Below are 27,782 nucleotides of genomic sequence, written 5' to 3' on the forward strand. Positions count from 1 at the left end.
CTCAGTAACTGCAGAGGATGGAACAAAGGATTGTAGTGGCACCCTAAATTTAAAAAAGGAGGAGGAGAGGATTTTAAATCTCTGGGTGGGCAGGGTCTGGTGGATTCCTGTTACTTGATTTCAAGGGGGGAAGGGACTATAAGGAACAAGGTCTCATCCCTGTGACTGGAAACAGGAAGTGAACTGTCATCATTGTATTTTGTACTCAATGTTACTTTTAAGTTCCCACCATTTTTATTTAAGGTTGAACGTAAACTTTTATATTATCCTGGATGCTTCCTGTTTTGTTTTGCGATATTTAAATTAATGAAAAAGATTTACCATAAACATTTTTAAAAATTGCTATCAGGCAGTAGGGGATGGATTGCATGAGCCACAATATTGTTTGGACAGATTGGGGACGGGGGAGTCATTATTTTTACATTGCTGGCCCAGCTCTTCTTCAAAAAGAGCAGATGCAAACTGAGACCCAATAATTTTTGCATTGCTAATCTCAACTACATCAACACAGAAAAAGAAAATGTAGCAAGGTTCAACAGTTAGTGAATCCTGTGGTCAATTTTCCTGCAGACAAGCAATACTCTTTTACCACGGGTTAAGTAAAGAGAACTGTTAAGACTATAAGACCGCTGTGGACAGAGAAATACCTCATGTATCCTAATGCAATATGCCTTGAGCTACTAACAGAAAGAAAACAGGAAATTTTTTTTAAAAAAGTTTCTGCTCACTAAAGAAGTAGGGAAAACCCCAAAACCACAGATGCAACACAGCAGGAGATGTAACACAGCAAAAAAGAAAGTTAAGAAAAAAGGCAAGTCTGGTGGCATGGACTGAAAAATCTCCTGGGAAAGGCCCAGTGGAGTCCCCCAACCCCCTAAGGGACACAAGACGGCTGATAGTGATTCCTTCTCAGAGAATATGTACACATAAGTCTCTCAAACACTAAAGTGAGTTTACCCTAGTGGCAATAAAAACTCACCCATGAGTGGAGGCTTTAAATCCTCCGAGCTCTCCTCTGTCCCATTCTTAGGAAGCTCCTTCTGCCACTCTTCCGGCTCCACCTTCTCTTCTTTAGGGAAGCCATTTGCGGTCTCAGACACCTGAAACAAACCACTTTACACTCAGCACCTTCTCACCAAACTGCAGCTGCCCCAGCTCAGTCTCAGCAGGTGAGGGAGATTGGGGTGGGGGGGGGGGGGGGTGGAGTTGCAGGAGACACAACCGTTCCTACCTTCTCCGCGTGAATCCGCTGGTGTTTAGCGAGCTCCGACCTCCACCTGAAGCCCTTCCCACAGTCTGGACACTGAAAGGGTCTCTCCCCAGTGTGCGTTTTCACGTGCGTGGTGAGGTGCTGGCGTTGGATGAAGTTCTTGCCACACGTCGCACACTGGTAGGGCCTCTCTCCAGTGTGGATTCTCTCGTGGATGATGAGGGAGGTGTGCCGTCGGAAGCTCTTCCCACAGTTGTTACAGATGTAAGACCTCTCGCCCATGTGAGCTCTCAGGTGCGTCTTCAGGGTTCTCTTGCTGCTGAAGCACTTACCACACTCAGCACAGTCATGCGGCCTCTCCCCTTTATGAATCTTGTGGTTGAGGATGGCTTTGGCCTTCTTGCCATCATCCCCTCTCTCAGTCTCGGTGGATGGGCCAGGCTCATCTCCTACAGGGTCTGCTCGATGCTGTCCATCTCCATTTTTGTAGTCTCCAGCTAACGTCTCCTGTGCTTTCAGCTTCTCTGAAGGATTCCTGTTACTGCATTTATCCGTCTCCCCATCACCTGCTATATAAAGAGCACCCAGATATTATTGTGCTAGAGAAAAAAAGAAAAGTATTCTCAATTACTTGTGATGCATCAGCACATTCCCAGAAGTCTGGGTTCTGGAGAATTGGCAGCTCCGGCATTGCTGCCCCATTCCACTAAGCAAAAGGGTAAAAACCACAGAGTTATAAACTCAGATACCCCACCCACCCACCAGGTGCCCTGTACCGTACAGCAGTTCTCTCAATCCACTTCTCAAGACCAGTGAGTCAGTCTGGTTTTCAGGGTCAAACAATAAGCATGCATGACTTATCAAATAAAATGCATGGAAATCTCTTTTTCATATGAATATTCATTCAGGATATCCTGAAAGCTAAGGCTGGGTAAGGGTGACGTTGAGAACCACTAACAAAGCAAGCAATTCCCAGGACTCCACTGTCAGAGCTGGTTAACAACAATGGCACATCAGGAAAAAGTTGCAAATTGAAGACCCAGGATTGTCCCATCTTTCTGAGTGATATTTTGATTTGCATGCCTTTGCTACTCTGCATAAACAAAAAAGAGAAGGAAAAAAACTTCCACATATGGAACAAAGCAAAATTCAATGAAAAGAGTGGAGTCAAATCAGTGAAAATAGAAACCAGATGATTCTTTATTATACACAGTGACTGAATACAAGGGAAAACCCGACACAGTTATGTTTCGGCCAGTGGCGATCCTAGGTCGGCTGCCACCCAGGGCGGATCGCCGCTGAGCACCCCCCCCCCTCCCCGGGTGCAGCAGCGGCGTCCGTCCCCCCAGGGTGCAGCGCAACCACCCCCCCAGCGATTCAAGCACCCCCCCCCCCCCGGTGCAATAACACCCCTTTCCCCCGGGTGCATTCTTGGCTGCTGGAGGGTGCAGAGAGCAGCCGCGTGCCTGTCGGCTCCAGTGGCCCCCTGCTCCCTCTGCCCCAGAACAGGAAGTAACCTGTTCCAGGGCAGAGGGAGCAGGGAACCAGCGGAGCCAACAGGCGCGCGGCTGCTCTCTGCACCCTCCGTGCACCTGGGGCAGACCGCCCCCACCGCCCCGCCCTTCCTATGCCACTGGTTTCGGCACAACATGGGCCTGCTTCAGGGGTGTAAACTCTTGTGTGGAAATGCCAGACGTTAAATCAGTAACTGGTTCTGTGTTCAATGATTCTCAATGTGCACCTTAGGTAAAGTTCAGTGAGTGAAAACGTAAACAAAGAAATCAACCGCGTCTTTGTACCGACAGCACGTTTTCACTCACTGAACTTTACCTAAGGTGCACATTGAGAATCATCGAATACAGAATCAGTTACTGATTTCATTTTATTATTATTATTTGTTACATTTATACCCCACATTTTCCCACCTATTTGCAGGCTCAATGTGGCTGACATAGTACCGTGAGGTGTTAGTCGCCTCTGGTGAAGAAACAAATACAAAGTGATGTTATTATCAAAGAGGTTCATGTGTTACAGACACATTAGGAGAATCATAGAGAAGAGTTATGAAGTGTTCATTATGGCTTTGGTTTCGTTGTGTTGCTGGGTTCAGGCACCTAAGTTGGGTCAGTGGGATATGCCTTTTCGAACAGGTTGGTCTTCAGTGATTTCCGGAAGCTAAGGTGGTTGTACGTTGTTTTCATGGCTTTCGGTAGTGCATTCCACACTACCGAAAGCCATTTCTTACTCTGCCCCACAACTTACCTCTCCATCTCAAAGGAAACACTTATTCATGTATTTACTGAATCCCATTACGTGCTCTAAACAAACTGAAGGTGAGGTACAATAAAAAAAAAAATTAGCAATACAAACATCCACCATCCAACAACCCACCTAAACTGCATGACTGGGGTGGTACTTGCTCATAGGAAGGGGTGGGCAGTATGAAGACCAGTAGACAGGCTACTCCACACTAAGCCCAACGGTCAGCACGGTGGGCTAAGAACCTGGGGAACTGGGTTCAATGCTCACTGCAGCTCCTCGTGACTCTGGGCAAGTGTCTTGGTGTTTTTGCTGACAGAAGTATTTTGTGCATCCACTGACTGGATCTACTTTGCTTGATTAAATCTGCATGTTGTCTTGGAAACGTCAATTACTCTTGTACAACGAACATCACGAGACTCCTGAAGCAGGCGTCTTCACGCCAAAACACAGCAGCTGTGTTGAGTCTTTTGAGCTCCTCCAATAAAGATAATCTTTTTGAACTAACGCCTTCCTTGGTCCTTTGAAAGAGCATTTTACCCTACTCTTTGGACTCTATCTTGCGGACGAATGTAAGGACTGAGTGTTCCTCCACTTTGTGTGCAAGTCACTTAACCCTCCACTGCCACAGGTACAAAAAAATAAAAAACCTAGACTGTATATCCTATATAATAATTTGTACCTCCAACATTCTCTGGCTGGCTGGCTGGGTTCGTAACATCTCCTGACGTCAGCCAGCCTCCAGTGTTCCATTCCCCCTCACTGTCCCGTCCTCATGTCAAGACATAATGATGTCAGAGGGCGGAACAGTGAGAGGGAAGGGAACGCTGGAGGCGAGCTGACTTCAGGAAGTTACGAACGTAACAGAAGCCAGCCAGCCAGAGAACGTTCAGGTACAAATCGCTGGACATGGAGGGGAGGAGAGAATCGAGGGGAGGGCAGGGGAGGAGAAGGGGAAGGCACTGGGCAGGACAGAGGAGAATTGATGGACATGGATGGGATGGGAGGAGAGTAGAGGAGAGAATCGCGGGACACGGATGGGAGGACAGGGAAGAGGAGAATCGCTGGACATTGAGAGGAGGGCAGGGGAGAGAGAAAAAAAAACGTTTACACAAAGAGCCTTCCTAGGGCCCGTTTCATTGTTAACGAAACGGGCTTGGTTCCACTAGTAATACATAAACTGCTTTGGATACACCACAGAAAAACAGTGTATCACATCCATGGCCCTTTACCCTCGCTGTCCGAGCACTTCTTTAAAGGATGACAGTGGAGAGGAAAAAAAAGAGTGTTAAGGGTCCCTCATCGTATCCCTTACTCAGGACATATTAAGCAGACATGTATTGACAGGACACTCTGATTTCATAAAATATTTCAGCACGTCACTGAGAAGACAAGGTTCTGCAATGGGGGAAAGGGAATGGGACTTGATATACTGCCTTTCTGTGGTTTTTGCAACTACGTTCATAGTATATACAGGTACCAATTTGTACCTGGGGCAATGGAGAGTTAAGTGACTTTTCCAGGGTCACAAGGAGCTGCAGTGGGAATCGAACCCAGTTCCGCAGGATCAAAGTCCACTGCACTAACCACTAGGCTACTCCTCCACTCATATTCAAAGGGAAACTGCCTGACTCTGGCACCACACTATCCCCCATCCTGGAGGGCCATCTTCAAACACCTGAGTTTACCCAACTTAAGGTGGTAAACCAGTAAGGTAGTGGCTGACGGCACCCAAGCTTAAGGGTGTCATTAACCTGCCCCACCAGCTCAACCCTTCACGGAGGCAGGGGCATGTTCCATTGCTCCCACTGCTGTGCAGTTCTACTGCCATAAGCCATGTGGCTGGTTTCAAATGTAAGAGGTTCTGCCTCTGCTGGGGGGCTGGGCACTAGGATAAGGGGGTGGATATTGATGCTAGGGACGAATGCTGGGATTGGGGAGAAGGGAGCTGGAGGCTGATGCTAATGTTGGGGGCTGGGAAAAAGGGACTGATCCTGATACTGGGGCTGATGCTGAGGACCAGAAGGAGGGGAACTAATGCTGAGCTAGAAAGTACTACTACTACTACTTAACATTTCTAGAGCGCTACTAGGGTTACGCAGCGCTGTACAGTTTAACAAAGAGGGACAGTCCCTGCTCAAAGGAGCTTACAATCTAAAGGACGTCAAGTTGGGGCAGTCTAGATTACCTGAGTAGAGGTGTAGTGGTTAGGTGCCGAAGGCGACATTGAAGAGGTGGGCTTTGAGCAAGGATTTGAAGATGGGCAAGGAGGGGGCCTGGCGTATGGGCTCAGGGAGTTTATTCCAGGCATGGGGTGAGGCAAGGCAGAATGGGCGGAGCCTGGAGTTGGCGGTGGTGGAGAAGGGTACTGAAAGGAGGGATTTGTCTTGAGAGCGGAGGTTACAGGTCGGAACATAAGGGGAGATGAGGGTAGAGAGGTAAGGAGGGGCTGCAGATCGAGTGCATTTGTAGGTTAGTAGAAGAAGCTTGAACTGTATGCGGTACTTGATCGGGAGCCAGTGAAGTGACTTGAAGAGAGGGGTGATATGAGTATATCAGTCCAGGCGGAAGACAAGGTGGAAGAAGGGGGCCGATAGTGGAAGAGAAAGGAGGGCCGAAACTGTGAAGGGACGAAGCAAGGCCATATGAAGGGGAAGAGACTAGAGAAGGAAAGAAATAGGTATGGGGAAAACTGCAGGGGTAATGGATCCTTACAAAAAGGAAGAAGCAGAAGGGCAGATATTACGGACATGGGGAGGCAGGAGAACAGAGACTCACACTTAGGCAGGGACTCTATGATTGGGTGGAAGACCAGAAGGGAAGTGGGGATTCAGGACTTTGATGGGATTGTGAATTAGGATTCAGAAATTGGGTTGGGTGAAGAGTGGGGACTGAGCAGGGATGAGGAAGAACAGTGGGGAAATTGGGTGAGGGTAAGGGTAGGGCTCTGAGACTGAGTACAGAAAAAATGGGGAAAGCAGAAAATTTGAAGGAGAATTTGGAAAGAGGTTGGGAGACAGATGCAAGGAATGTAGATCTATAGAGAGGGCGAGAGACAAAGGATGGGGACAGAGAGGAGGTGAGAGGGTAGAAATGGAGGATATAAAACGGGGAAATGTGAGTCTGTATAGGGGGTAAGAAAAGAACTGGAGGCAGGGAAGGGATGAATGACAAGGAAGGAAATGGGATAGGAGGCAGAGGAAGGTAGAGAGGGAATTAAGTATAGGAGGAAGCAATGGGGAACTAGAAAGTGGGTGAAAGGCAAGGGTGGGATAGGAGACCAGGGAAGGAATGAGAGAAGTGGGGAATGGGAGGAGTAGGAAAGTAGCAGAAGAAAAGGAAAGCTTGTAAGTAAGGGGAAGATGAAAAGAGGGAAACTGAAGACTAGAGTGTGCGAAGGAGGAGGAATCTAGCTATATGTAGACAGAAAGCCAGATGACAAAAAGAGAAATAAAATGAAAGAGAATGATCAACATCAGAGAAAGATATGGGAGAGGAAGGGAAGATGACAAGAAGACTGAAGAAATAGAAAATGGTAATGAGAACCTGGGAAAGAACTTAGAAGAAAACCTACAAAGGAAGTAGTAAAGAGAGACCAGGACCAACCCAATTAAAAAAGAATTATAAAACACATCTGGTATGGGATCATTCTTGTGGTCTGAGCTCCGATATCTGCATTGATCTTACTGCAAGACCGGCCCAAAATGGAAGTGCAAAAGCTCAAGGCGCCACAATCCCTCAAGCTGGACCTGTTAATTACCCAAGTAAAATCTTTGAAAAACGTTGACAATGGGAAGAGTTGCTCTACAGGAACTGAAGAGTCAGCACTTCTTGACTGTGTGAACAGTGTCTGCTTTAAAAGTGAAAAGCATGTACAATATGAGCAAAACATATCTGTTAGTGATGAGGCTCAAAACTGTACATCAGGGTATGAGAAGATGTCATGAAGACCCACGATGAACCTAGCTGATCTAGCAAAGGCAAAAGTGTCAAAGGACGCCAAGGATGACTGCAGTTACCTGGTGCAGTAAAGACAGTTGAGTTATCTTTCATCATGTTTCTGTAAATCTCCCGCTGCCAGTCCTCTAACTCTTTCCACTCTTCCTCTGAGAAGGGAATGGGAACATCGTCGAAAACCGGGGCCTGAAACACAAACCAGGGCCATGATTAGAACCAACGTGCTCTCCCAACTGAGGTGAAGAAAGCAGGTGAGCCCAAGCTCTGCCACCTCTCTTGTGGGGGAATATGAATGAAAGCCAAGAATATTTGCAACTATTTCACCTTTAATTCGGCTAAAATGAGGCCCATCAGAACCTCCCTGTTTTGAAATCTGAATCCTGGCACAGTCTGGTCATGCAATTTCTGGAATCCAGTGGATTGTAGGACCTGAAGCAGCATGGTTTTACTAGAGGTAGGTCTTGTCAGATGACGCCAATAAATTTCTTTGACTGGGTGATCAGACAGTTGGATTGAGGGAGAGCACTAGTTCAGCAATGCTTTGACAAACGTCCGCATAAATAAACTGTGTGTCCTTGTTATGGGCCCTAAAGATATAGGAGTGTCCGCAGAGCACCACCTTCTGTGCAACTGAGGAGTATGTCCACATACAGGCCTGGATCCAAATCATCTGTGTGAGCAAGACTATCATGGCCGCTTGGACATTTCCTGTTTCTCTGCCAGAATAAGGACACTGTTATCACAGAGAATATCACTCCATCTCAGGGGGTGAAAGCTGGCTACCTGACAAGCCCCAAATATGTGATAACGTTTGTGGGACTCTGCAATGGTACCAGAGAGCATCTGGATCAACACTGGACTTCTTTGTCCTTTAGGCCTGGATATCATCTTCTGGACAGCAGGAATGTGTGTTCTGATTGGGACAAATCATTCACCTGAGGACAGTGAACTGAGGTCTGGACACAACTTTTGGAAGACAAAGAAATGAGAATTCTCTTAGCACTGAACAAGCCCAGTCATTTTTGTTGTGAAATAGCCAAAGGAAGAAATTAGAGTGGATGTGTACAGTACACTTTTATATTCTACGTTCTGCTCTGGGCCTGACTCCCCCCAACCCCCACAAAGCATTCTCCCTGCTCAGACTTGACTCCTCCAGGAGTTTCATACCTCAACTATCCTGAATCCCCTTGTTTTCTCTGCCCCATATCCAGGGGGATACCTTACAGGATTTTCTTTACTTCTGTCCCCATCCCCTAGCAAGACCTTCTTGTTCTCTCTTCACCCTCTCAAGCCCTTCCCCCAAGATGCCCACCCCACCATAGCACTTTCAAATCCACTCCCTTATACATCTTCCCCTCACACTTCTCCAGTTCTCTCCACATATCCCACCAGCACACACACACAAATCCAGCTAATCCCTTCCCCGGCTTTCCCTCCTCTCCTCTTGCATTACCCTCCCCCCATAGCATCAGTGGCGCTATGTGGACATACACAGTCAACCCCCTTGCTAGTCATCAGCTCATGCAAATGAGAGGAGGAGGAGGAGGAGAGCATCTCATGTTGGGCCATGTCCTCCCTCTTTGCAGCCGCCACCACCACTACGAACTTCGGGACATCGCAGAGAACTACTCGTAGCTCCAATGAACGGCTACTTCCCTTTCTCTCTTTTTTTTTTTTTTTATGTAGTTGTGACGTAAATAGCAATTCAGCTTTTGTTACCCGACTCTGGCTCTGCTGGGATAGGACAGACCGGGTAGGAAATCACTGGGTGAGTTCTCAGCAGGGGATGCCGGGAGCTGTAGTTTTCTTTGCTGTTTTTAATATTAAGACAGTCGAAAGGGACAGGCTGTGAATGCTGCGCATGTGCGGTGTGTTGGCGCTCAGGGCTCTGTAGGTTTTCGGCTTTTCGCGCGCAGGAAGAAAGCAAGTAGAGGCGTATTCGCCATTGGTAAGAACCCTGGATTTAGGCATGGCTGTTTTATTTAAAACGGTCGACCTCGTGGGGGTCGATGACTTGATTGACAGGAAAGTGCGCCTTTTAATGGGGGGGGGGGGGTTCTTCCTCCTAACACCCACTTTTCACATAAACTGGAAGGCGTTGCCCATTTTCCCCATCCTCCACCTCCCCGCCACAGTGTTTAAACAATAGGAAAAAAAAAACAACATAGTTTTACCACGAAGCTGCTGCCATAGCAAATCACCCAGGTATTATTTTTACACTAAGGGAAACCACACTGAAATAGACTTGCAGTGCTGGGGCGAGTTCATTGTTAAAATGTCGTTCAAATTCGGCGGGCGCTTTTCAACTGCACCCAGTGGTAGTGGCAGCGTATTAGGTGTAGTGACCGTCACCTGTGACGTGCCGCATATGCGCAGAACAGCTGTGCTGTTCTGTACATGCGCGGCACGTCGGTCACTCTTCATTTATATAGTAGGAGATATATATATATATATATACACACACATATACATATCTATTGTGTGTTTGCTTGCTATTTCACTAAGTATTTTTGTTATTATCATCTATATATAATCAATAATAAATTTTCCATCTTGGCATATTGCTTCTTTGGAAATTACCAGTTAAGACAAACGAATCTGGCTGGCTCCCTGTAGTGCCGTCCCTAGACTTACAGGTATCTGTCTAGCCAGACTGTTTGCTAAGCTAGGCGATTATCTGATTTACCCACAATTCTTATTAGAGAGTGACTGAACGGATTAGCAATTGAGAGGAGACAAATGGTAGTGGCAAACGAAGTCCACTCTGAGGAAAGGGGTGTCACAAGATCTCTGCTTGATTCTTTTTTTTTTTTCAATATTTTTCAAGTGAGTATTGGGAAAGATTTTCCTTTTTTTTATATAGAAAACACAAAAACCTGCAATAGGGTGGACACTAGATAATGATATGGGGACGGGAACAGAGCCCACAAGGACGGGGACAAACTTTGTCCCCATGTCACTTTCTACTTTGAAGCTTGTTAATGAACTGCACTGTTGTTTATGTTTGAGTGATGCAGATAACGATATTTTGATTTTTTTTTTTTTAAACAAGCAAACATGTTCGCCACAACTAGCAAAATATGCAAGGGGGAATCAAACTTGAGTATATATATATATATATATAAATAAAGTATCGCATTATCAAGCAAAATGAGTTTATCTTGTTGGGCAGACTGGATGGACCGTACAGATCTTTATCTGCCATCATTTACTATGTTACTATGGATTCTGTACATCCTGCTACCAGCACATCTTCTAAGACAGAAGACATTTTCTATTGAAGGACTGTGGAAGACAGGGAAAGGGAAATGGGACTTGATATACCGCCTTTCTGAGGTTTTTGCAACTACATTCAAAGTGGTTTGCATATATTCAGGTACTTATTTTGTACCAGGGGCAATGGAGGGTTAAGTGACTTGCCCAGAGTCACAAGGAGCTGCAGTGGGAATCGAACTCAGTTCCCCAGGATCAAAGTCCACTGCACTAACCACTAGGCTACTCCTCCACTCATTCCACCAATAAGAGCCAACCTCATCAGTGATGTCACAATGGCTTGATTGCCCAATACAGTTCCCCAGGATCAAAGTCCACTGCACTAACCACAAGGCTACTCCTCCACTCATTATTCCACCAATAAGAACCAACCTCATCAGTGATGTCACAATGGCTTGACTGCCTGATACTTGACTTGTGATGTAATAAGGGAAAGGGAAATGGGACTTGATATACCGCCTTTCTGAGGTTTTTGCAACTACATTCAAAGCGGTTTACATATATTCAGGTACTTATTTTGTACCAGGGGCAATGGAGGGTTAAGTGACTTGCCCAGAGTCACAAGGAGCTGCAGTGGAAATTGAACTCGGTTCCCCAGGATCAAAGTCCACTGCACTAACCACTAGCCTACTCCAAAGTAGAGAAACAGGTAGATAAAGCAACAGCAAAAGCTAGAAGGATGCTTGGGTGCATAGGGAGAGGAATGTCCAGCAGCAAAAAAGAGGCGAGAGTGCCCCTGTATAACTCTACAGTTCTGCAGACCACACCTTCAAAAATACACAATCAGGATGGAGTCTGTCCAGAGAGCGTTCGTTATGGCATATGGGAACTGATTTAAATACGTATACGCTTGTGAGTAGTACAGTCCCTGTGACAACACAGCATGCGTATCACGGAGCTTAATCTGACCCAGTCTGTATCAAAGGCCTGTGCCATCACATGGATTCTCTATATCAAAGACTTACACTGCATTTCATCAGCAGAGGACAAGGACTGTGACGTGTTCAATGACTCAGTTACTACGTAACCTGGATGACTTGAGTCAACTCTTGAGGAAGGAGAATTCCACCGTATTTTGGCATATTTATTTATTTGTTGCATTTGTACCCCACATTTTCCCACCTATTTGCAGGCTCAATGTGGCTTACACGGTACAATAAAGACGTTTGCCAATCCAGTAGAGAGCAGATACAAGGTTATGTTGTGTTTGAATATCTGAGGCTTACTTGGCAGGCTCCTTACTGGCTTGTGACCGTCAACAATTGTACCCATCAATCACAAGTCATGGAGCTATCATGACTTAAAGGACACGACAGATAACAAATCACATATAAGGCTGTGCAGGGACTCGGCCAGTTATTTCATCTCCAGCCACCAGACCTGTTCTACCTGCCTCCAGCTACCATTGTGGAGAAGATGACTCTACGGACACCTACAGGTTGTAAGTTTAAGTTCTGTGATCATGTGTGCAGCTGAGTTAGTTAGCTGGATTTTTCCAGAGCATGAAATGTGTATTAAATCAATGGCAATGGTTGCAGGGTTGGGATAGGAAATCTAGACTGGTACAAAATCTAGACTGAAAGCCCACCTCTTTAACATTGCTTTTGACTCGTAACCACTCGCCTCCACCTACCCTCCTCTCCTCCTTCCTGTACACATTAATTGATTTGATTTGCTTACTTTATTTCTAGTCTATTAGATTGTAAGCTCTTTGAGCAGGGACTGTCTTTCTTCTATGTTTGTGCATCGCTGCGTACGCCTTGTAGCGCTATAGAAATGCTAAATAGTAGTAGTAGTAGAGAGATGGGGGGAGGGGAGGCGTTGCTTCTGTTATGTTCTATATAGAAGCAGAGTATGGTTTCATTAGCCTTTCCGCATTGATGTCATGTGTAGGACTTAGGCATAGAAGAATAGGAAGGGAAGGTTATTGGAGCAACGAGTTTTCATCAGAATGATCACCAACTTGAATGTTTTTGATTGTTTCTGCATTTGTGACCTGTTGTCATTCACCAATAAAAATGATTTATCAATAGCACTATGCTTGCTTATTGGGTCTCTGTATTTTTATCAGGAAACATAAGAAATAGTGTTAAATTTCATAGGAACTGTGAATCTTTACTGCTGTTTGTTACTCAGTAAATAGTAAAAAAAGGCCCGTTTCGGTATGAAATGAAACGGGTGCTAGCAAGGTTATCCCTCTCTCCCTCCCTGTCCCCTCCAAGTCCCACGGCCCCCTTTCTTCCCTTCCAATTTCCAGGTCCTCCCTCTCTCTCCTTCCCTCTGTCCCTCCCCCGAGTTCCAGTCCCCCTCCTCTCTGTCTCACAGACACGTCCTTGCGATGCCTCCACCCGCGGCCCTCCCCTCCCTGACACTGGCCCCGCCCATCCCCCTACGTGCACGTCGCCCCCCCTCCAAAATCGCTAACCCCCCTCTGCTACTCTCCCCTCCCCCCGTCTTACCGGGGTCCCGGCGGCAGCAGTGAAGAGCCTCGCGAGTCTGCTGCCTTCCCTTCGCTCTCAGCTCTGATTCTGGTCCCGCCCTTGCGGAAACAGGAAATGAGGGCGGGACCAGAGTCAGAGCTGAGGGCGAAAAGAAAGGAAGGCAGCAGACTCACGAGGCTCTTCATTGCTGCTGCCAGGACCCCAGTAACGGGGGGGGGGGGGGGGGTTACAGAGGGGGGTTGGCAATTTTGGAGGGGGGGCGACGTGCACGTAGGGACGTCTCTACCTGCTCCCGCTGTTCTTCAACACGCGTCTCTCACTGGGATCGTAACCCCCTGCTGACGTCAGGCAAGCAGGGTTCTACTGCTGGCCAGTGACGTCAGCAAGTAGTTACAATCCCAGTGAGACACTTTAGAACATTCACATAGCAAATTATTATATTAGGTAAGTACATAACGGGACTTTTTGAGCTCTGGGACCAGTGATTAGGTGTATTTATCCTCTAGACGGTGTCGTCATCTCAGTAGCGACCCTACCATTAGGCCAACTGAGGTGGGGGCCTCAGGCGGCACTCTTCTGAGGCAGTATCGCCCCCCTGCTCTTCCTTCCCCAATCCCCTCCCTGAATTTACCTTTTCTTTTTTTTTTCCAAAGGCTGCCCTGCCACCGGTCCCGGCCCCTTCTCTCTACTGCAGCCCGCCTCCAAGGAAACAGGAAATTGCATCAGAGAGGCGGGCCGCCCGCAACAGAGAGAAGGGTCCGGGACCAGCGGCAGGGCAGCCTATGGGAAAAGAAAAAGGTAAGTTCATGGAAGGGGGTTGGTGGTGGCGAAGGAGCCGGGGGCAGCAGCAGCTCATGCCTTGCCTCAGGCGGCAGATTGTCTTAGGCCACCCCTGCATCATCTACTCATCTTTTTGAACACCTCCAAAGGATAAATACAGATGAATCAGATAAGAAAAGCATCAGCTTTCAAGAAGTCCTGCAAAAAGCACCAAAGATTTTTCAAGAAAAAGGGGTTGTTGATTGGCCGTATGGTCTTTTTCTGCTGTCATTTTCTTTGTTTCTAGTGGATGCATCCCAAAGACAGACAAGGGTACTCAGCATTCTCTTCCTCTATAATCTTACTCAAGTCTGTTCTCTAATCATCTTAGACAGCTGCTCATAAAATGAAATATATGTGGGGGGGGGGGATTATTAATGATTATACTGTTGTAATCTGTGCTTGCTTGATTTTGCTTTGGGTTTTCATAGTGACAAACTATGATTTTGACTTGATAACGGACTGTTTTTCACTCAACTTATTTTGTTGCTGGTTGTTCTTGCGAATAAAAACTTATTGATTAATAAATGAAATGTGAGCAAGGTTTGCAAAGGTTACTCATCACAAAACCCGCAGGCCTACCTTCTCAGCATGAACTCGCTGGTGCTTGATAAGCTCAGACCGCCACCTGAAGCCCTTCCCACACTCAACGCACAGAAAGGGTCTCTCCCCAGTGTGAGTCTTCACGTGGGTGGTGAGATGCTGGCGCTGGATGAAGTTCTTGCCGCAGGTCGCACACTGATAGGGTCTCTCCCCGGTGTGGATCCGCTCGTGGATGATGAGGGAGGTGTGCCGACGGAAGCCCTTGCCACAGGCTCTGCAGATGTTTGATCTGTCTCCCCTGTGGGTGCTCATGTGCTTCATGAGATCGGAGCCCCGCAGGAAGCTCTTTCCACACTCACTGCAAGGAAACGCTCGCTCGCCACTACACATCCTCTGCTGGAGATTGCAAGCCTTTTTATTCCTGAAGGTCTTCCCAGGCTGAGCAGATGTGTTTGTTTCTTCTTTAGCCTGAATGACCTGTGGGATGCTGAAAGTTGCTATATATGCTCCGTCACAGGCAGCATATACTGCCACCCCTTCCCCTTTCTGCTCTGTGCCGAAGACTGTCCCATTAGTGACGCTTCTTTTCACCTCGGTGCTCTGCTCCTGTCCTGCAAAGTGTCTCTGCTGCTTACACTCCCAGATTTGCTCCTGCTCAGTACTGGGGAAAATGTCTTTGGAGTCCTCTGGAAACACCAGCTGAGGATCCAGTGTTAAAGCACATGGTCCAGGGTCCTTCATGTTCCTGTTCATTTTCCATTCACCTACAGGACAAGGAAGAGAATCTAGATTTATTATAAACACACAAGGCCAACAGAGGTGTCAAGCACACAACTGATGAAGACCTAAACAAATAAAGATACGGCAGGGAATATTCAGCCAGCAGTGGCGAGTGTTGTTGTTGGTTTTTTTTTAATGCTACCCGTCACCAGCTAAGTTATGCTGAGCTACGTGGGGGCAACAACATGGGATTATCAAGGTCTGATCAGACAGGAGGCCGTTGGCCAAATATTCAGCCAAAACCCACATAAGACACTTATGTGGGTCCCGGAAGAATAAAGGCAGAGAACAGCACAAGGGTATCTGATTAGATCCCACCCCCTCCCCAAGAGCATTGCTCCTCCTCCACCAACAACAGTTATGAAATCTGATGATCCAAAACGTGGAATAAAAGTAGCATTAAAAAAAGTGAATGAACTATATAAATAACACAGGGCCTCTTTTATCAGTGCGATAATGCCGGCAAAGCCAATTCACTTTGAGTGGGTTCCGTCAGCATTGTCACACAGGAATTGCTAGCGTGGCTTCATAAAAGAGGTCCAACAGTGACTTAGGGCTCTGTTACTAAGCTGTGCTAGCGTTTTTAGTGTGTGCTAACCACGTAGACACCCACAGAAATATTATGGGCATCTACACAGCACGAGATAAAAACACTAACATGCCTCTACCACGACTTAGTAAATAGGGACCCTAATGATATATACACACACACATACAGATGTGTATGTATGTGTGTGTGTATATTGTGATAAGGAAGAGGCTGTCCTACCCTGGTTAGGCCCCTAGAGGGCGCTGTTCCCCCTAAAATGTCCAGGGAGAAGGGCTGGGTGAGTCACTAAAGGGAGCCAGAAAGGGGAGGTATAGCGGGAGGTCGCTAGGACCAGGGAGAGTCCTGGGGATAGAAACAGGTGCAGCAGGTTATGGGCTGGGTCCTGTTTGGCCATTAACTACTTAAGACCCCACCAGAGTGTGAGGGGGAAAAGAAGAGCTGGCAGCTGAAGAAGAGGGCTGGTAACTGAAGTAGAGGGATCCCCATGAGAAGTACTGGCTGTGCCCTTTGGACTGGTGGTAGAACTGTGTGTTCCCAAGAAGGAAGCTGGCTGGGGTAAGAAGGCCCTAGAGTATCAAGAATAAGAACTATGTGTCCCAGAGGAAAAGAGTGTGTGTCTAGAACCGTGAAGAGGGACTGTGTGTCCCAGCTGAAAAGACGGTGTGTCTAGAGCTGTGTGCTACAAGGAGGGACTGTGTGTCCAGGGACTGAGTTAGTACTGAGCCCAAATGCCTGCGTGAGAGGGCTCAGGGGGAAGAAATCTATGGATATTGAACTGTGCAAGAAGAAATGGAAGATTGCACTGAGTAGGAAGAAATGAAAGGGTTAAGCTGGAAGAACTGTTTAAGCTTGTGAAAGTGTTTTAAGCTAAAAGAAGTGTGCCCCAGAGGCTGGAATAAAGATGTGTATGGAAATAGCCTGATTGGGGAGACCTGACTATGTTTGCCTTTTGAGAAGCAGGTCACCCTGAGCAGAAAAGGGTAGTAGATCAATTTGCATAAAATCTGCATATTGAGAACCAGTTCACCCTGAGTGAAAGAGGGCTCTGGGATCCTGAGGTGGGAGCTTCATCATCACAATATTTATTTATATAAAGAGAAATATTAAAAATATGGTAAAAAACCATGCATCAAAAAATGCCTACAAATAGTAATCATATTTTTGCCTAAAGTACATGTTAAGCCCATGTGAAAAAAATTCATATAAAAAAAGCATTAAACATAAGAACATTAAACCACATAAAACATCATCATAAAAGAATGAACATGAAACATACATTATATAAAATTAAATACAACATTATACAGAAAATGCACACAAATAATTATGTCTTCACAAAAAAAAGATCTCAAATCAAGTTCAGAATTAAGACCAGCAGGCTGTACTGTTCTAAAATTAAAAATAAAACACTGTTCTTCTTGTAACAAAAATATATGCACATCTTCTCTTCTCCATGTTGGATGAATCTCCTTAATAACAAAAAATTGTAAATCTATCTATCTTATGATTCTTCTGATACCAATATTTCTCCAATGGAGCTCACTGTCCATTCCTACTTATGCAACTTCTATGCTCAATAATTCTTGTTCTAATCATGCCTTTTGTTTTTCCAATACAGAACAAACCACATGGACATATATCACATTCATAGATCAACAATCAGGGACACCGTGGGGGGTGGGGGGGGCAAAATTCCCCGGGCCTGGGCCTCCAAGGGGGACCCAGCGCCGGGGTCAGGCTACCGGCGCTGCAGTCTGCGGTCTCACCTGCCTGCCTCCACGGCTCCGGGCCCCCTTCATTCAAAGCGGCAGTCGCAGATCGCCTCTCTTCTGGCCTTCCCTCCCTGTGTCCCGCCCTCACGGAAACCAGAAGTTACACCAGAAGAGAGGCGATCTGCGACTACCGCTTTGAATGAAGGGGGCCCAGAGCCATGCAGGTGAGACCGCGGACTGCAGCAGCATGGGGAGCAGCGGGGGGCGGAGGCGGGGCAGCCTTGCCCCGGGCCCAGCCTAGTCTCTCTGCGGCCCTGTCAACTATCAGTGGAAGGTTTTAAGAGAAAAGGAAACTGGATGTGCAAAGCTGTTGAGGGTTTTACAATGCTTGTAAAGTGAGCACTTGCCACATGGTGAGTGTCCTGCGTTAATCTTGTTCATACTCAGGAAGAGCTGACGGAACTAACTTTTCTCTAAGATTTTTATTCCTTGAGTACTACTACTACTATTTAGCATTTCTATAGTGCTACAAGGCGTACGCAGCGCTATAAAATTGCTAAATAGTAGTAGTAGTGGTAGTAGCATAAAAAGACCTGCACGGTCCACCCAGTCTGCCCAACAAGATAAACTCACATGTCATTTTTTGTGTATACCTTACCTTGATTTGTACCTGTCTTTTACAGGGCACAGACTGTATAAGTCTGCCCAGTACTATCCCCACCTCCCAACCACCCGCCCCGCTACCCACCACCGGCTCTGGCACAGACCGTATAAATCTGCCCTGCCTCCCACCGCCGGCTAAGCTTCTGGGGATCCCTTCCTTCTGAGGAGGATTCCTTTATGTTTATCCCACGCATGTTTGAATTCCGTTACCATTTTCCTCTCCACCACCTCTTCAAACATTTCCAAATATCGTCATTTAACCCTCCATTGCTCCATGTAAGCCACATTGAGCCTGCCATGAGTGGGAAAGTGCGGGGTACAAATGTAACAAAAATAAACAAAATCTAAGGGTACAAACTAGGACAAGTTTGGGTCTATTCTTTTTAGAATTTAGCAAGTTATCTCTACATTGTATTCTTGCTCTATCTAAATTCTTCTGAATGCTATGTTGGGGGTAATGTCTTTGTCTAAAATGTTCCATCATAGTGTCAGCCTATGCATCAAACTCTTCAAAATCTGTGCAAAGCCGAGAGAAGGAAAGATTTTCTTTTAAACTTCTATTATGGAAGCTTTCAAATATAAAAATGTGGTTTTTTTATCAGTGGGTTTTCAATACACTATGGTGACAAACCTATAGGTAGATTTCTTGATCAAAATATCCAAAAAATAAATCTCAGGTTTCTGTTGCAGGTATTCAACCATCTGTAGAACTGCAGCAAATCATCTTCACCGTCCCTCCACAAAAGATCGACATCAATATATCATTTCTAGAAAATCGCTTGTGTTTTGAATGGATGATCATTACGAAATTTATCCTCAAAATCAGCGACATAAAAATTGGCAATGTCAGGAGCCATGGATTACCCCATTGCTGTTCCTTTAATCTGTTGGTAAAATCTTTTCTAAAAACAAAAATAATTCTTTGTCAATGCTAAAGTAGCCAATGGCATAATGACGTAGAACGGTCTTCCTTTCTCTCAAAGTCTTCTTGATAATGGACAAAGCTTCCAATTGTGGTATGTTGGTGTAGAGGTTATCTATGTTCAAAATAACTAAAATATCTTGCAAATCACCATCAAATTATTCTAATAAATTAATGATATGTGAAGAGTCCCCTTACGTTCCCGCCCGTAACCTCCGCTCACAGGACAAATCCCTCCTCTCAGTACCCTTCTCCACCACCGCCAACTCCAGGCTCCGCTCATTCTGCCTCGCCTCACCCTATGCTTGGAATAAACTTCCTGAGCCCTTACGCCAAGCCCCCTCCCTACCCATCTTCAAATCCTTGCTCAAAGCCCACCTCTTCAATGTCGCCTTCGGCACCTAACCTTTATACCTCTATTCAGGAAAGCTAGACTGCCCAATTTGACTGACTGTACATTTGTCCTTTAGATTGTAAGCTCCTTTGAGCAGGGACTGTCCTTCTATGTTAAACTGTACAGCGCTGCGTAACCCTAGTAGCGCTTTAGAAATGTCAAGTAGTAATAGTAGTAGTAGTAAGAGTCCCTGACATAGGATTTAATCAACGGGACAAAGGGTCTAAGAAAAAGTCCACAAACTGAGAGACAAAGGTTCTAAAACTGAACCATTTCCTGACAAGATTGGTCGCCCTGGTGGATTAATCAATGATTTGTGCACTTTAGGAAGAACATAAATAGTTGGAAGAACAGGATTAGAAACTAATAGAAAGCTTTTTTTCCTCGATTCTAATATATCCTGCTTTAAGAGCTATCGTCACAACTAGATTGATTTCTTCTTGCAATTCGTGCCATGAAGAGCACAGGTACAAATCAAAGTAGGGTATACACAAAATGTAGCAAATATGAGTTTATCTTGTTGGGCAGACTGGATGGACCGTGCAGGTCTTTTTCTGCCGTCATCTACTATGTTACTATGTAATTCTGGCGTAGGATTTTTGTCTAACAGAGCTTAATACTGGCCATCATGTATTTGTCTCTCTACTGTATTGCATTCTATCCAAAACCACAACTCCACCTCCTTTAATCGGCAGGTTTAATCATGAAATGCCTATCTTTTGAAAGAGAAATCATTGCTGCATGCTCTTCTTTAGTAAGATTATAAAATCTTATAATGTCCGATCTTCGAGATCTTGAAATCTTTAGTGACACACTTGTAAAAAGTTGATATAACAGGATTTGGAGAACCAGGAAGAAGCCACTGGGAGTCTTTCTTCAAAACAGATATACCACACTCTGGCCCAGATGCACTAAACCTTAACGACCCTTTTATCGAATAAATTTTCAACCGTAGCATGCATTAAAGGTCATTTTCCGACGACGCTAGCAGCTAACGAAAACGGAATGCAAACGAGTAACTACCATTGAAATGTGGACAATTCGGGATGCAATAACCATACCGATGATTGCAACGAATCATTTACCGTGATAAATTTAACGTGAGGTCAGACCTGTCATCTCCCCGCTTCCCCCTGCATTAATAGAAAAGCAAAACAAAAATCGAAAAAGGATCGGAGGGGGCAAAGGCGCTCATCAGGAGCGTCCTGAATGGACGGCCTTGCCCCCCCCCCCCCCCCCGAGGTCACCGCTGCTCCCCGCTTCCGCTTGTATTAAATAAAAAATCAAAAGTTTAGCAGCCCCGTTCCCCCTCCCTTCCTGTCTCTCTCTTTCTCCTTCTCCCAAAGATCCCCCTCCCGCCATCCTCCGGTCCTGTGCCCCGCCCCCCCTGAGGTCGCCGCCGCCGCTCCCCCCTCCACCGGACCCCCCCCCGCCTTATCGGGCCTGCGCAGCGCCTCCAACCTCTGTGTGAAGGCGCTGCATGGGCAAGAAGATCATCTGATCCCTGCGAGTCTTCAGGACGTCTCTCCTTCCCTGGGCTCCGATCTTCTCCGCTCAACTTCGTTTCGAGTAGAATTGAGCGCTATAGCTTCAATTTATTGGTAAGACACACATATTGTTTTTACATTTGGATAGAATTAATAATCAACATACGGCAGAGAAGACTCCTGACGCAGGCCAGTACGGCCAAAACACAGATGTCGAGTCCCTTTCTCCCTACTACAGTTTGGCTAATAAAGTTGATTCTTCATTTTTACATCCGAAGTGTCGTCTTTTTTATGTAATTTTTGATTTTGATGGATTTATCTTTTAAATACATATTTTATGATTAATTTTAAATTTTGACATTTTTAATATATATATATTTTTTTTTTTAATATATTTTTTTTGTTTTTGTTAGTCATCTTCGCTGTTTTGTTTCTTGTTGATTTCCTTGTGAAGACTGGTTTCTTCTGTTTTTTGTACTTAACCAGGCAGTGCCACTGACTATCAACTCTAACCACCCAGGATGAATTCAGGCACTGGAGGAGCAGGTCCAGGAGCAGATCTGGGGAACAGCCAGGAGTTAAGCAGGTACCGGCAATCTTCAATGCCAATGCCCACAGAGATAAGCAGCCAGACAGAACTGCACAAAAGACTGTCTGACTTTGGTTACTTAGCTATGCAGGTGCCACTGATTCTCGGCCAGCAGGCATAACTTCCAGATTACGGCTGGAATATTGCTCTGTTCTCACCTCCCCCTGAACAAAAGCATACCTCCTTTGTGAGCCCCTCATCCAACCAGAGCATAGGCTCCCTCCAGAACCCCCCTACCACGAAGTAACCATAGCATAGCTTCTCCCCTGACCAGAGCAAAGGTCCCCTCCGCATCCCCATCACAAAAACAGCATATGACCCCTCCAGAAAACCCTCTACCACCACAACCAGAGCATAGGTCCTCTCTGAAACCACCCCTGCCCCACAACACAAATACAGACCTCCCTCTCCTATCTTGGGAGAAAATGCCATTAAATGCCATTAAAATGGTGTACAGCATACAATTTAAGATTCTGACACGAATCTTGAAATAATGATGTTCCTATTGCACTGACAACCTCCTTAAGAATTCATGGTCCTCAACGCTGATAACATTCAGCAAACAAACTTCTATTAGACATTCTCTTTTTAGGCTTATTCGACTAGATGATTACAGGGTCAAGATGTTTTACGCTAAGAACAGGACAGAGTCATGGAGAGGGAGAACTCACTGACGATCGTTTCATTGTATTTCTTATGTGATTTTAATTATGTATGCTGGTTTGCTTACCATGCTGAATAATGCAGTATATAAACTGTGGAAATTAAATAAATAAAAATAACTTCTTCACCCGGAGGCAGACACACTCTGTTCATCCAATGCTTAAGCCTTCCTGCCTGCCTTTGATGTCTCAAAAATATACTCCTGTAATTCCCTGTATCATGGTCTGCCACTCGCTCAAGTAAGACTACAGTTGGTCCAAAATACAGCTATAAACCTAGAAGATTCAGCAGAAAAAAATGTTTGCCCATTCCCCATCAGCTTTTACACTCTGAACTCCCATCATTTCTCTCCAATCTTCTCATTCCTTGAGCTCCACAACACACTCTTTGCCCTTCTCAGCAGCATCTCCATGTCATATCCGGCTTACACTCTTGCTTCGGTGTCATCGTCCTCCCTTAGGACTGAACTCTCCTACTCTAGAAGCCTCTCTCTTTACTCAGGTTGTTGCGCAAGTTTGGTTCTTCATCGTCTGCCGAGACTGCGTTCTACCGGTTGGCTTCAGCATCGCTCCTGTTCTTACTTCCTCCCCTGCACTGCCATGTAAGCATTTTACCTTTTAACTGTTTTCTTTTTGTTGATGTCTTTGCTGTAACCCCATCTGTCTTTGTTGGAGCCACCCCTTGACTATTTTGACTTTGCAAACTGCTTATAAACAGACAGTCTGTCTTGATTTGTAGTACATCAAAATAAATTGAAGAGGAGGAGAGTATTAATTTTCCTAGTAAAAAAGGCTCGTTTCGGTAGGCAATGAAACGGGCGCTAGCAAGGTAATCCCCCACCCTCCCTCGCTGTCTTGCTCTGTCCCCTCTGAGACCCACGCCTCCTTCCCTTCCTTCCGAGTTCCAGACCCCCCTCCCTCCCAGTTCAAGGCCCCCTCACGCCCCTCCCACCGAGTTACAGACTGCCCCCTCCCTCCGATTTCAACACCCCCCCTCCGCGTTACTGACCCCTGGACCCCCCTGCCGCGACCCTCTCGACCCCCCCCCCCCCGCCGCCGTCGCGTACCTGTGCTGATGGGGGACCCCAACCCCCGACAGCCAAAGTCCTCTTCTCGTCTGCACCGGCGTTGCTTGCTGAATGGTCTGATCAAGTTTCTGTGCATGCATCTGATGTCAAGACGCACGCATAGAAACTTGATCAGATCATTCAGCAAGCAATGCCGCAGCAGCCGAGAAGAGGGCTTCAGCTGTCGGGGTCCCCCATCAGCACAGGTACGCAATGGAGTTGGCTCGAGCTGCTATGTTGTGATTGGGCACAGTCGCTGCTGACGCACCCGGAAGTGGGAGACGTCATCATTTCAGGAGATGGATACAGAAGCACGAATGCCTCAAGGCTTATGTCCGTGCAGTCAGCTTCAGAACGCTGGAGGTGCGTTTTATTATATAGGATGTCATCTGCAAATTTAAACCTGTTAAATCACGTGGATCACAGAGGCCCTGAAACAGATCTATGTGAACCTGTAAGATGTAACAGGGCAAAGTGAGTAGCAAATCACCTGGGCCAAGTACTTTACACCACACAGAACGGAAAGAACTACAAATGAAATTGCAGGTCTACTAATAATAATTTTGTACACATAATTAAAATTATCTACAGTACCTGGAAGTTGGCCAACGTCAGTTCTAGTTCCAGGGGTGATCCAGGAAAGTACGGACCAGTGAGCATTACATCAGTTGCAGGCAGAACAGCCGATGGCACCGCAGTGATAGAATATATGCGCTAACTTATGTTCCTGGAGCTCTGCAATCACAGCTGCTCTTCCAACAGAACTGGGGCCACTCTGCAGAGAGAGAGAGAGAAAGTGATCTAAATTAGTATCACAACCAACCAAGGAACTGCCCAACAGAGGCACACTGGTCACTAGAATGGGTGAAGACATCACTCAAGGGTCCGTTTACTAAGCCGTGAATGGGCTGTGTCGGTACTAGTGGCTTAGTAAACCCCAGCATCAGAGACTAAAGGGTGAAGCCACATGTCACCGAAAACGTATGTGTGTGCCTGAAGCCCTTAGAAGTAATGTCCTGTCAAATGACCGCAACAGGTATAGGTCACCCCATACTTCATCTAAATCACCTCTCTACAGTCTGCACACCTTCACCTCCTCTCCCTCATCTAGACCCCTCCCCTTTTCTCTGCAGAGGCCTGGCCTCCACCTATGCTGTGTCCTCTCTCCATAGAACTGCTCTTGTCTACCACGTATATGTATCCAGATGTTTTTACATTTTACACTAGGAGACTGTCATGTGGAGGCCAATGGTACTTATCCCACTTTGGGATGTTTTCAGAACAAAAGGACGCTTTCCGTTCTCCCAAAGCAAGAGCTTTCCCTGCTCCCCTGAGGCTTTTGCCACAGGCCTAAGTTACATACCTCAGGATTCTCAAGGTTTAACCGCAATTCCAAATGGAATTTATAAATCTCCAGAACACCTCAAAAATCTCTGGCTGCTAGTGTGGGGGGGGGGGGGGGGGGGAAGGGGACAGAAAGATTGCTCTACTCCGCTCAACCTTACACACTTCCCTCCTCTTCTCTGCACGATGGAGTGGGCTGGAGCTAGATTATGAGACAGCTTCAGCACCCTTCCTCTCCTCATGTTCCTGCATGCTCCTTAGGAGAGGACGGGTGGGCCTGAAGCAGAAGGCTCTTCTCTGCTCAGTAAATATAATTACAGGAGGCATATGTCATGCTAGACACGGAGAGTACTGAGGTGGGTCCTGGCAGAAGAGGGAACGTGCTGGTGTTAGGCTTGGAGAAAGAGTTGGACACAGAGGATAAAGTGTTTGGGATCATCCCTGAGGGGTTTAGATGCAGAATGTATGTGGCCTACAGAGTATCAGGTGAGAAGCGTGTGACACAAAGCTGGAAAACACATTACCTTCCCCCTGGGCTAATTCACACCGATTCCACTGGAGTGGTTAATGCAGTAGGCTGAGAACCTGGGTTCGATTCCTACTGCAGCTCCTTGTCACTCTGGGCAAGTCTCTTAACCCTCCATTGCTCCAGGCACAAAACTTAGATTGTGAGCCCACTAGGGACAGAGAAAGTACCTGCATATAAGAAACGTAAATGGCTTTGATTGTAGCATAGAAAGGCAGTACATCACATCTCATTACCCTTACCCCCTATTCTGTTCAGTATTTACATGTATACAGATGTCAGGGTGCCACCTCACCACACCCACCCCACCTCACCTCTAGATACAGAACAGCCAGAGTGAGAGAAAAGCTTGGGACTCAGAAACTGCTCCCGTACCCTTGTGAAAGAAAAGTCCTCAAATACAGAACAATCCCACTTCTATATAAACTAGCAAAATACAGAACAGCCCATGTCAGTGAGGAAGAGTCCTACCTCACCCAATTTAAGAAAAGGGGGCAACGGCCAGGAAACCCTATCTTTTATATAGACAATAGTCTGTCAGTTCAGAGCTTTGTAAATATCTATACTTCCAGTTCTACATAAGCAAAGGGCCTGGCATTCACGAGTTGGCCAAATAAATGAGAACTGTCAGAAGTCCCCTCTCCCCGAGAAGTCCTAACGCCTGTCAGCACTCTCCCCCCCCCCCCCCCCCCTCCCTGACACTTCCTACTACCTGTCAGTACTCTCGGAGAACTCCTAATACCTGTAAATACCCCTCCCCCAACACAACACAAGAAAAGGGCGAGTCACATGGGGACCCAAAAACAAACACCCCAACCCAGAACTAGGGCCAGAAAAGGCCTGTCAGGCAGAATCCCCCCCCCCCCCCCCCCAATAAAGAACACCTCATGCCAGTACATAAAAAGGGCTTGTCAGGCAGGTCTCCCCTGCCCCCAACCCCCATAAAACAAAAAAGAGTCTGTGAGAAAGCAGGAAAAGACCAACAACCCCCCCCCCCCCCCCAGTGTAAAAAGAGCAGCTGTCAGTGAGCAGCTTCCCCTTCCCTAAATCCAAGACAGCAGCAGCCAGGGGAAGGGGTTCAACCGGGTTGGGGAGTGGGGGGGGGGGTGTAAGAGTCCCCCCCCCCCCCAACATTTCACATCACTCTGGGGAAGAGAGAGAGCGCGTGTCCCCCCCCCCCCTCTCTCCTTTTGCAGGAAGTAAAGGAGGGTCTGCAGGGCCTGTGCAGCGTGTCAGAGGCACCGAGGAAACCCCTCCCCCTCCTGTCACACCCGAGCCTGAGGGAGGGGGGGGAAGGAGGAGGAGGAGGCGCGTGGCCGCATGTGCTAACCCGCCCCCCACTCACCGCGCGCCCCGGCCCGACAGCGCCGCCGCTCCCCGAACCCCCAGCTCTGCCCTCCCCTTACCCTGAGTGCAGCAGCAGCTCCTCCGGCCGCCTGTCTCCGCCCACTTCCTGCCGCGCGCGCACTACAACTCCCAGCCTGCACTGAGCGCCGCGTCACTTCCGCCCCGGCCACAACCTGCCCTTTTAAACAGAAGAGAAGAAGAAACAGTGTTACAGATATGTATAAGCTTGGGACAGGCTGGTGTGTGTGTGTTGCAGTGAGCAGTCCTGGGGGGGGGGGGGCCCCACCCACCCACCCACCCACCCACGGGGGGGGGGGGCCCCACCCACCCACCCACCCACTTTCTCCTAGAAGGAACAAGCCTAATCTTTCTCTTTTTACCTATTTCACCCACACAGGATTACACACTGGGGGAGGTAGGAAATAGTACCAGTTCATCACGGTCTTACCTGAATCTCCATTGCAAAGGACTAAAATACAAGACAACCAGTGGTGGGCTGGAGCAGGCTCTCACGGGCTCGCGACAGGGGCGTATCTGCGTGGGGCCACAGGGGCCTGGGCCCCCGCAGATTTCGCCCTGGACCCCCCTACCACAGACCCTCTCCACCTCCCCCTCCCGCCCGCCCGCCACCAACCCGTCGCCGATCTTTGCTGGCGGGGGACCCCAAGCCCCCGCCAGCCGAAGTCCTCTCTTCCGTGCAGGATGCAAGTTTCAACGCTTCCTGTTCTTCTGAGTCTGATGTCCTGCACGTACAACGTGCAGAACGTCAGACTCAGAATTTGGAATTCAGTCTGACGTCCTGCGCGTTGTACGTGCAGGACGTCAGACTCAGAAGAACAGGAAGCATTGAAACTTGCAGCGGCACTGCCTGCATGGAAGAGAGGACCTCGGCTGGCGGGGGGTTGGGGTCCCCCGCCAGCAAAGGTAAGTGACAGCAGCGGGGGAGGGTGTCATTGGTGGCAAGGGGGGGGGGTCCGGAAATGGCGGGGGGGGGGGATCGGTGGCACCGTGGGGGGGGGGGCTAAAATGTGCCCCCTCCCTCTGGCTCTGGCCCCCCCTACCGCCCGAGTCCAGATACGCCCCTGGCTCGCGAGAGCCGTTTGTTAAGTTTTTAAGAATTTTGGGAGCCGGTTGTTAAAGTAGGCCTCCCCGTGGCTACTTTAACAACTGACTCCCAAAATGTGGGCTTGGGCCCCCTCCTGAATTCTCTTTTACTTTGCTGGCAGTGATGCTGGCC

At 47.2% G+C, this 27,782-nt stretch overlaps 1 protein-coding gene across 2 annotated transcripts in view; it reads right to left on the minus strand.

The window, feature by feature from the left end:
* Positions 1-25,308, minus strand: part of LOC115468272 (zinc finger protein 585A-like) — a 70,834-nt gene extending 45,526 nt beyond the window's left edge. For both annotated transcript variants that reach the window (XM_030199858.1, XM_030199856.1), the window contains exons 1-6: positions 25,197-25,308; positions 23,923-24,103; positions 14,542-15,266; positions 7,489-7,612; positions 1,232-1,779; positions 980-1,100 (exon numbers count right to left, since the gene is read on the minus strand). In XM_030199858.1, the coding sequence (XP_030055718.1) occupies positions 980-1,100; positions 1,232-1,779; positions 7,489-7,612; positions 14,542-15,255 (1,507 nt within the window). In that variant the 5' untranslated portion in view covers positions 15,256-15,266; positions 23,923-24,103; positions 25,197-25,308. The remainder of the gene's footprint in view (positions 1-979; positions 1,101-1,231; positions 1,780-7,488; positions 7,613-14,541; positions 15,267-23,922; positions 24,104-25,196) is intronic.
* Between the last annotated feature and the right edge of the window lie 2,474 nt (positions 25,309-27,782).

The sequence above is a fragment of the Microcaecilia unicolor genome, chromosome 4 (genome assembly GCF_901765095.1).
Source record: "Microcaecilia unicolor chromosome 4, aMicUni1.1, whole genome shotgun sequence".
Classification (NCBI taxonomy): domain Eukaryota; kingdom Metazoa; phylum Chordata; class Amphibia; order Gymnophiona; family Siphonopidae; genus Microcaecilia; species Microcaecilia unicolor.